The 11154-nt window shown below is 43.1% G+C and overlaps 1 protein-coding gene across 1 annotated transcript; it reads left to right on the plus strand.

Moving 5' to 3' along the window:
- Positions 1–9640: 9640 nt before the first annotated feature.
- On the plus strand, positions 9641–10546 carry FOXL2 (forkhead box L2). Its single transcript, XM_077826756.1, has one exon. It carries the CDS (start codon positions 9641–9643, stop codon positions 10544–10546), a length of 906 nt encoding a protein of 301 aa, XP_077682882.1.
- Positions 10547–11154: the final 608 nt, after the last annotated feature.

Genomic DNA, 11154 nt, shown 5'->3' on the forward strand with positions numbered 1-11154 from the left:
TAAGTAATCCACCTCCCAAAGAGGCAGTAGCTAGGTCAATGGAAGAATTCTTCTGTCATCTTAGCGCTGTCTACACCAGGGATTAGATTGGCATCACTACATCACTCAGAGGTGTGGATTTTTCACATCCCAAGCAATGTAGCTGGGTCAACTTAACATTTTAGTGTAAGCAAAGCCATAGGGCAATGGTTCCCAAACTGTGGGTCATGACCCCATTCAGTGGAGCGGCTTGTGATGATCCCTACTGTGCAGAAGACACCATTGTGTTCTACAAAATGGTATCCTCTGCACAGCATGACCTCACACACACCATACGTACAAGGTCACACTCTGCAGAGGATGGCATTTTGTAGAGCAAAATGGCTTCCTCCATGAAGCCGGGCCTCCCATGTATTGTGTGTGCGAGGTCACACTGTGTGGAGGATGCCATTTTGCTCTTTCGAATGGCATCCTCCATGCTGTTTGGGGTCCCAGCGGGAAGGACTTCATTAAAATGGGGTTGTGCCAGCAAAAAGTTTGGGACTTCCTGCCTTAGGGACAGCTGTGTAGACTGGTGCAGGGGGAAGGGGCTCCGAACAACCCTCTGCATCAGAGAAGTTTCCATGGAATGTTCTCAGGTGAATCAGAAACCCCATGAAGGTGAATGCAGCCTGACACAAGAGCTCTGAGAGGTGGGAAATGACTTATTCAACTCAATGGGTGTTCTCCTCCCTTCACCAAAGTCTACCTTAGCCCCGATTGTGGAATATTAATTTTCAATTAAATCTCACTCTGCTTGTGGGTATTATAGCAATATTTCTTTTAAAAAATCAGAGTGAGTATGGATTTTGGAGCCCATTGAAATATTGGCTCTTAAATAAGAATTTCTGCTCTCAGGGCAAAATTTCTCAAGGAGTGTCCCTGCAAAATGCAAGCAGAGAGCAGCTAATCTGCACAATAAACATTCTCAGAAAGCTGCCAGGGGCAGGACACAAGCTCACAGGACATGGGTGGTGCTCAGATTGGGTGGCCACAGCATCTCACTTGGAGCCACCCGTTTACCCTGACAACAGGCTGTCAGCAAACACTCTGGCTTGAAATAGAGTCCCCATCCTGCTCTACATATGTAAATTACTTTTCCTAGCTCATCAGATTGTCTTAAGCCACACTGGAGATCCAAATTTTATCCTGATGAACTTTTTAACTATTGCTTCCCCAAGTGCTGGACACTAGCTGAAATCAATACAGAGCAGGTGATAGGAGTTTGGGTGGGATCAGACCTATAGTTGAAGAGTCAGGTGTTTGCAAAAAAAAAAAAAAAAAGTAATAAAAACCATACATTTTGGACATCAGTTTTGTTGGAGGGGCTGCATCACAGGAATCCCTTGCTCCAACAACCTTAAATGTATACCACTTCTACAAAGGTTCCCCATGGGGCACAGAAATTTTCAAGACAATTCACATAAGCATGTAGATTTTAGAGCATTTTGACGTATTGACTGGTCTCAGTCATAACAATAGTGGAGGTACCACCCCAGTAGAATCTCATTCTATAGTCAAACATTATTAATTAGTAGATTTAAGATGATCCCCACACCAGAGAGCTGTTATGATTATTTTATTTGGACCAAGTACTTGATAAACTCTTTGTAGAAAAATGTCTGAGCATGATATCTAAGCAGTAGAAAGATTAGCTTGCCTTTCAAGTTGTCACACTCTGATACATGCAACCTTTACAACTTCCTAAACAGACATAATTTCTACTTTGTCTAAAAGGAGAGTCTAGCTTGTTTGTTTTTATTTGCAACATTCCTGTAGGCCAGTGACTGCAGGATGGCAGTAACCTAGGATTATCCTGCAGAGCTGGAACTAGTGAATCCATAACAGCCAACCTGAACTCTGCTGTGGGCTGCTATTTAATACCACAAGAAACTATTTGCATTTCATCATGTAACTGATGGTGTGAGTTCAAGAGCTTTCCTTGGGTCAGGCTGTGATTGCAGATGAAAGAAATAAACTACCAAATGGTGAAGTGAAACATGCAATTTTTTATAGGCCAGTGCTCTAAACATGAATATGCTGTGGTGAAGAATTCAGCCCAGACTAGGGGATAAGAAGCAGAAATAAAGAAGAGTGGGAATGTATAAAGGAAAAAGGTGTGATCCTGTTCCCATTGACATCAGTGACAAAACACCTATTGTTTTCAGTGGGAGTAGCAACATGCACGAAATGAAATGGGACCGTACAAAGCATCTTTATGTTGGAGTTTAGACTTTATTCAAGGGGAAATCAGTGGTCTTTAGAATCTGCCTGACCCTGCATTCCGTGCACCAAAAACTCCCTTTGGGATCAATACAGAATCAAGTCCATTTGTGATTTCCCCATGGGTCCTCTTGAATTATCCTTCATTCTATATGTTTCAGTCCAGTTCATAATAAAATGATTCTGTTCCCTGTGAAGCCTGTGTTATGGATGCATGGCCATCATGTTCCTGTGGAGTGCTTGTTTTCTTCCTGTAAATTCAGAAATCCTTGTACATTTGGGAGCTTGTGAAAACAAGTTTGAAGCTGCTAGACTTTTCAGCTTCACAGTATAGAGGAAAAACTAAATCCCTGGCTGTGGAATACTCCCACTTTTGCTCAAGTTTTTGACAGTGAAACTCATTCACGCAGGAGAGGACACTTTCCATGTGAATGTGTCTCTGTGCTACTGTCACACATCAGGTAAGATAATTCCAGAGAGGAGGTTTATTAAATGCTAGAAAATGAGTCAGGGGAGGTCAGTGGGAATTCTGGGTGTACAAGGAATACAGGATTGTTGTTTATGCACGGCCCCCAAGTGTGTGAGGTGACTTACAGAACAAATAAAAAGACACTAAATAAAGCTCTTAGCCACAGAGTTTACAGGTGAAAGGCCTGATCCTGAAAATGCATATGCATGCAACTGTCCTTACATGAGTAGTTCCATTTAAAGCTATGGGACTATTATTCCTGGTAGCTAGCCTGTACCTGGTAATAAGTATTTCCAAACTCAGGCCCTTATTTTAGATGTGATACAAGGGGAGAGAATAACAAACAATAAGGGAAAGTGGGTGAGGATGGGAAATGGTTATAGCAATAGAATCATATGGTTACTCAGTTTTGTTGCATGCATATCTTGATGTGCCCAGGAAGTTTGTATGTATTATATAAGCTCATGTATGTATATATGTGAGTGTTTATGCATGTGTGTGTCTCTATGTATATGTGTGTGTGTATATGAGTCTGTGTGTGTATGATTACATATATGGGACAACTTCTTATATGTGACAAGAGAAAATAGCTTTTTAGAATGGGTTTCAAATGTTTTTTAATAGACTAATCTAAAACTGATGAACTTCTATTAATGCCAGAAATACTTTCATTTATTTCCCACATTATATTTCTTTGATTCTCATTACTTTTAGGGTAGAGTACAGCCCATAAAATGTCATGTTTACATGCATATATTATTTTTTCTACAATTGTTTTTGGAACAAATAATCCAGGGATTTAAAATAATGCATTACATCTTTATTGGGGGGAAGGACTAGAAATACTTACAATTGTAACAAGATAGTTCTCATTGCCTTGGTGCTTTAGTATTTATGCTGAAAATAGGAAATAAGTTTCTAAGGCCCTGAAACATCAGGGCAGTTCCATTTGGAGGGGATGCGAATCACATTCCCTTTCTTTTCATCTTTGTAGGGGTCAGTGTTCGAAAGCAATCTCATTTTTAGCTGAATGAAGGCAGGAAGCAGAAAGCTTTGGGGGTCTGATCTTGAAGTCAGTGAGAGTTTTACCACTGTCTTCAGGAAGTACAGGATCAGGCCCTGCTCTGTCAACGAAAAGGACCTGAACAGCAAAGACTACATCGATTTAATATTAAAACAGATTCATGGCTTTTCTGCTGTTAGACCTTGTATAGTAACCCCTTATTTCTCCTCAGAGTAGAGCAAACCCAAAAGGTGTGTTTACTTAATGCTGTGCCTGGTAAAAGTTAAAACTCCACATGCTAACCATGCATATATACCTTTGAGCTGGGACACTGAAAGACAACATAAACGGATTAGGGTCTAGAAAATAAACAAACAGGCTTTTTAACCTGTCCCAGTTCCAGTAGCAATAAGAGAGTTTTCCAGATCTTAGGGAGTCATTCTCTTTGCTTACATGCATCTCATTTCGTTCTGTCTTGATGGGGCAGAATAATTCTAACGTGGATTATTGAGAGGGATTCCTTAAAAAGAACGTCCAAAAAGTGAAATTATAGTTTTTCACTGGATGCTTTAAAAAAAATCCATATAGACATCCGTTCTGCTCTGTATACAGTGGTGAGTATATAAAAAAGAGCATAGCTTGGTTTAGCTGATTGTTATTACTATTCAATTTATTCTGCATTGGTTTAATATTAAATTCTGTGCTGGTATCTTGTGTTATATGTTTACCAGTAGTTGAAGGGCGCCAAGAATATGTCAGTCATCATATACGTACATTGTATGTACACATCTGTGTGTGATCATTAGAATACATTCTGTTGGTATTTAAGCTCTGATTCCGTAACATCAGAAGTAATGTAATTCATCAGATCGATAAAGTATCCAGGTTGAAATCTTAGTATTAAAGTGACCTCTTCGCTCTTTGCTTACATTCCCCGCTATGTTCATTACAATCAATGGCAATGTTGTGTTGCCTTTTTACCCTTGTGTTAGTGAACTGCAGGAACTGTTCTGCAAGACTTCAGCAAAAATCGCTTTGATATAGTCGATTGTCTATTAAAAACAGCGGTACCCGATTTTAATGTAATATACATTCCATCTGCCTTTTTGCAAGCCGCTTTTCAGCGCTGGTTTCCAAGTTAAATACAGTGCATTTTATTTAGAGACTAAATCCGTTGCTGTCCATCAAAAGCGGGGTTGGCGTTAATTTCAGCAGTTTGTACCCTCCTGTTCGGCGTTCCAAGTGTCTTGTGGTTTGCGTTCCAGATTAGGAGAAAAGAAAATAGATATTTAGAACCAATTCAGGGCACAATTATTAATTGCGCTGCATTTGTCTGTATTTAAGAATTTCCTTGTAATGCAGAGACACAGCCTGTGCAAATTTCCACGATACAAGAAAGCGTTTTTATTTAAAATGGACGCATTGTGATTGGCTACATTGCCTGTCAGCGGATTGTAATTCCCCAGGCTGAAGGGTTTAAAGTCTTGTGTTTAGCATAAACCATCAAATAAATCGATTCCTTGCTTGCGACTTCTTAGCATCTCTGAACAGTTAGAATATTTTAAAAACTCTACAGGAAAACCAGAAAGTCTTTTTAAAAAACGATTATTGCGAATTGCTTTGATTGTCATCGTGTGTCAGATTCTTTCTAAATTTACACCAGATTTTATCTTAATATCCTGATCCAGGTCAAATATGATATAACACATTTTCTCACCAGAATAAATCAGTCTCTGTCAATCCTTATGACTGAGAGTAAGTAATATTTCCTTGAGACAGGGTTATTTAAATAAAAGTGATTTTCCTTTTCACCGTTTTCTGAATTGTGGCTTCATTCTAGGAGGGAATTTATCAATATCGTTCCAGTGCTCTACACCTTACAATGAAGATCTGATCGTCAGTAATATAATTTAAAGATACACGGAACTGAGGCCAGATCCTTCCATTGAAGTCTATGGAAGTTTTGCCACTCGCTCTAAAGGAGTGGAATCAGATCTTTGCAAATATTTCAGTATATAAATTGCCTTCAATCTCTCCTCTCCTTCTCTCCCCCCCCCCCCCCGGACATTTACACCCTGTAGACCTTGAACTTTGCCCAGGGAAATTGCTCTGTGTATTTCTTCACTTGTTTTGTTTGAGTTTATTACAATTGCACAGGGCTTGGAAAGTGACAATGTAAAGAAACTGGCTATCTGTGATCATCGTTAATTCACTTGACACTGAAACAAACATACGAATGTTCAAACTCAAGTTCTGTGCTCTCTGAGACATGACATTGATCGCTTAGGCAGAACTCCATACTGAACCTCCCTGTTTAAATGTCAATGGTGTAGCAAGCCTCTGTGTTACTTACATTAATCTTGTGTTGTCAGAATGGACCCATTCCTAGCAATCACCGAAAAGCCTCTAATATTTTAGATCTCGGTTAATTATAGCGTTAAAATGTCCAGGAAAAAAGCTGGACGACTCACTTATTACCATGGTTTTGTCTCCGGTAGGCTCTACTTCACATTGGTGAGATTTGAGTGAACAGCACCAAACAAATAATTTCTGTTCTGTCCTCGTGCCTTGGTTTAATAGCAACATTTAATTGCCAGGGTGCAGGCAAATATTCTGGGCAGAACACAATATATTCACCTTCTCTGCTACTGAAACCTGCTCTACATTTCCTACCTCTGTGCTAGGAGTCTACCGCTCGGTTTGATCTTAAATCCCACTCGGTGAGGCTGTCACAAAAGAAATACCTAGGATAGCAGAGTTTCCTCTTCCACAGAGTGAATCCTTTAACAGAGCCGTGCGCCCAGTTTAAGAGCAGAAAGGGGAGGAATCTGCAATGCGGAGGAGGTGATGACACACAGAACAATGCTGTTACACCTGCACCAGCTCTGGCTGCGGGAATGCCTGCGAGGAAGAACAAGCAGGCCTGCATGGGTGGTCAGAAGAAACAGATAGCCCAAACACCACAGAAATGAAGAGACCCCTACGAGTGAACACAGAATCCCCATGCAGCAAACCTAAGTGCTCCGAATGCACAGCTGTCTCCCAGCTTCGTTTTCCCTTGGATACAAAGAATGTTCGTGTTTTAACCTAATGGCGAATCTTGGCTTGTTTACTGGGACGATGCACGTGGGCAATTAATTAGGAAATGAATCGCTGATGTTATTTCTCTATATTAACTACACATCGGCGTTCGAGAAAAGCCGTGTGTGTATAATGTAGATATAAAATATACACATGTAAGATATACATTCTCCATATATGTATATATATTTATATTTATGTAAATAGATTATGTCATTATTTTTCGTAACCGAATATGTACCCAGCAGGATTACAGTTCTTAAAGATCATATGTTTTCCTGAAGATGTGTAATATCATTTGGGTATATATACTGAATGTTTTATACTCGTATTGAAATGTTGTTCTGAGCTTTTTAAATGTATCTGTACATAGACTAAAAGAAAAGGAGTCCTTGTGGCACCTTAGAGACTAACCAATTTATTTGAGCATGAGCTTTCGTGAGCTACAGCTCACTTCATCGGATAGCTCATGCTCAAATAAATTGGTTAGTCTCTAAGGTGCCACAAGGACTCCTTTTCTTTTTGCGAATACAGACTAACACGGCTGTTACTCTGAAACCTGTACATAGACTTGCATTCGTGTGTCTATATTATGAATGGCAGCATACACAAGGGTGTGTGTACATGTACGACGGTCTACGTAGGTGAGTACAGAGAAATCTAAAGATGCAGATAAACATTTCTATGGATGTAATGATGAAATATATCAGGAGCTAGACATTAGACGCTTGCAGGAATATATGCTCTTGAAGAACTGCAATCCTCCTGGGTACAAATGTGATTACGAAAAATGATGTGCCAAGCCCGCGGGGGCTGGAGGGCAGCGGAGCTTTGCAGTGACTCCGCTTCGTGTCTGCTGTCCAAGAAAGGGAACGGGTATACAGAAAGATGCTCCGTAGCATCCTGAGCCTGCCTGAATTGGGGGAAGCTACGAGATAGTTAAGTGTAGGGCTCACTAATCCTGCACTCCGGGGAAACTCCCACTAGAAACCGAGAGTTTTTCCCGAGTAAATTCTGCAAGGGAACTGTTTTCTAAGTTAAAAGGAAGCTCATAGCCGGGATTAAATATGTGCATAAAAATGCTAGGAGACTTATTTTTAACCAGTTCTTCGCATTCTGATGCGCACACTCTTTGGACAACCTAGTTTTCAGGGATTGGTTCCGGAGAGCCGAAGTTTGTAAACACAGGTAGCTGTAGCTATACATGACGGCTCGATCTTTAAAATGGCAGCGAAGGAGCAACAAGGAGCCTCGAATTTAGAAAACAAGCAGGCGAGTCCTCGTGCATTGTTCCTTAGAACCGAGTAATTCCTTGCAAGTCATCACAAAATAACGTTTTAAGTAATCCACCTCCATTCGTGCGACTGCAAATGGATCAGCCACCGTGACTATTTTTTGTACGATACCTTTGAGACGCTTCTGCAGGGTGACCAGTACACGCTTCCTTCTTGCTGCTCACAGTCGCTTTACCTGAAGATAAAAAGGGAGATAAAAATGTCACAGGCACATAGAAAATTCCAATTAATCGGGGGAAAACAGTTCAACTCTGTAGTCTGGATATCTCCCAGAAAAGATTCCACCCTATAATCTACCCTCAATCCCTTCCTAGCCTCCTTTTGTTCGCTCAACTGTGTGTCCCTTTAAGTTTGTAGGTAAACAAGCGCGGTCTGTTTTCGATCACATTTGTATGCTCTGAGTGGAGAAAGCCCTGCTCCTGGACCTGATTCTTCAGCCTTTACTCTTTGAATTCAGCGTTTTTTTACTCTTGTGTGGAAGGGCTGCGAGAACCGAGCCCCGTTTTATTGTGTACCAGTTTTAACAGGTGTGGGTTGGGTTTTTTGTTTGTTTTTACCTTTTTTTTTTCGATTGTAATCAGTTATCTGGGCACTGCGCCAAGACTCTAGTGAGTATAAATGCAAATGTACAGATAGACATAGACATCTGAGAATGGGGAAAGAGTACCCTGTATCACAATCAGTTCCCACTTACAGCTATTGATTTCAGTGTAGGGCGGTGGATTCGGTTTCTAGGCTGGGAGTGGAAGGAAGTTTGCAGCTTACTGCACAGTAGGCATGTTTGAGCTCATTTCCCTGGTGCTAAAATGAATGCCTATGCCAGCCAAACCCAAATAACATGGTAGGTTTGCAATGAAATTTGGACGCTTCCTTTTACTGCTGATAGAACCTCAAGTTACTGTAACATTTCCCCCTCACTTAACTGGACATCCGGGTAATAATTTATCCACCTTTCACTGAGAGATCATCTCTATCAGGACTTTCTCAAAATCTCCAGCTGAGACAATTATTCAAAACTGTGGCGAAGAAAGTTTCGAGAAGACTTCTTAAAAATCGAATGTGAAACATGTTAATAGATCGAGAACGTTTAATTTAAATATACATGGCCATTTGATTTTTTTTTTCAGTTTAATACCCACTCTTTCTCTCCTTTTGCTAAGTAAGGCTAATCACTGGGGTTTAATTATGGATTAGAAATGAACTCGACCATGCCTCGCTGGCTCCCCCGCTATAGGAGAAAGGGTTCCTGACGAAAGCGGAACTTACAAATCAGAAAAGAGCAAGTCCTTGAGTGCATTGGAAATCTGAGCCTCCGGAGCCAGAGACGCTTTGCTGCCTCTTGAAAAACAGGCAGGGCTAAGAGAGAAACTTTACCAGCTCCTAAGGGAAAGGGGCTTTGAGTATCAGCTGGCTCTGGGCGCAAGTTTCATCCAAATCAATACCAAGAAGGGACTGACTCTGAGCCTCTGCCCGTGGGATTGGGCTTCAAGCAGCTCAGCAAGCAGGAAAGCTGGTTCTTTTCCCCCGGGAAGAAGAGTGGACTTGGGTGCCATGATGGCCAGCTACCAGGACCCCGAGGAGGACCCCGTAGCCCTGATGGCTCATGACACCAACGCCAGCAAGGAGGCCGAGCGAGCCAAGGACGAGCTGAGTCCGGAGAAGGGGGCCGAGAAGCCGGACCCCTCTCAGAAGCCCCCCTACTCCTACGTGGCTCTGATCGCCATGGCCATCCGGGAGAGCGCGGAGAAGCGGCTCACGCTGTCCGGCATCTACCAGTACATCATCAGCAAGTTCCCCTTCTACGAGAAGAACAAGAAGGGCTGGCAGAACAGCATCCGCCACAACCTGAGCCTCAACGAGTGCTTCATCAAGGTGCCCCGCGAGGGGGGCGGCGAGCGCAAGGGCAACTACTGGACGCTGGACCCGGCCTGCGAGGACATGTTCGAGAAGGGCAACTACCGGCGGCGGCGGAGGATGAAGAGGCCCTTCAGGCCGCCCCCGACCCACTTCCAGCCGGGCAAGACCCTCTTCAGCAGCGACAGCTACGGCTACCTCTCCCCGCCCAAGTACCTGCAGTCCGGCTTCATGAACAACTCGTGGCCGCTGGCCCAGCCGCCCGCGCCCATGCCCTACGCCTCCTGCCAGCTGGCCGGCGGCAACGTCAGCCCCGTCAACGTGAAAGGACTGTCGGCCCCGGCCTCCTACGGCCCCTACTCCCGGGTGCAGGGCATGGCCCTGCCCGGCATGGTGAACTCCTACAACGGCATGAGCCACCACCACCACCACCCGCAGCAGCTCAGCCCCGCCAGCCCCGCGCCGCCGGCCGCCCCGGCCCCCAACGGAGCCGGCCTCCAGTTCGCCTGCGCCCGCCAGCCCGCCGAGCTCTCCATGATGCACTGTTCCTATTGGGACCACGACAGCAAACACAGCGCCTTGCACTCCCGGATAGACATCTAGAGACCCCCGCCCTCCTGTCTGTCTGTCTCTTGTTTCTCCTCTGTAGTGGCGGATTTGTCTAAAGTGCTCTCTGTGCCAAAAATGGGTACAGCGGGAAAATGTAAGCCCTGCTCCGCGTTTGGTTGAAGTCAGTGTAAGTGTTGAACTTTAAAAACCCTCTAGCTGCAGCGAGAGATCTGTGTGATCCTGTTTGGGTGTAAGGTTTGTCTGATTTATAACAAGGGGGGGTGGGGGAGAGACTGACTTTAAAAAAAAAAAAGCGTGCCATTAAAAATATACAGTTTTGTCCTCAAACGTATGCTCCACTTTGTAAGTTGGCACTATTATTTTTGGGCGTTCAGGAAAGTAAACTGAGGGGGGAAATAGAAAAACCACCAATTCGATCTCCGCTAATTGTAGATTTGTTGCTGGGACAGGCCTATCCGCTGTGTATCACAGGACTTGTATAGTCTGGAAAGAATTGCACTTCTTCAAAGTTCTGTCCTTCTGTCAAAATAGTACTTACTTGGGGACTGTTTTTAAAGCAGAACACATGCCTACATTTCATAGCAATGCTGTTGATATTTGAAACAAACAAAAAATAACAAGAGTAACTTGTGAAATATGCC

This window comes from Eretmochelys imbricata, chromosome 9 (genome assembly GCF_965152235.1).
Source record: "Eretmochelys imbricata isolate rEreImb1 chromosome 9, rEreImb1.hap1, whole genome shotgun sequence".
NCBI lineage: Eukaryota > Metazoa > Chordata > Testudines > Cheloniidae > Eretmochelys > Eretmochelys imbricata.

What these genes read in the sequence shown, in the direction of transcription:
- FOXL2 (XM_077826756.1), top strand. Translation starts at nt 9,641, where the DNA reads ATGATGGCCAGCTACCAGGACCCCGAGGAGGACCCCGTAGCCCTGATG.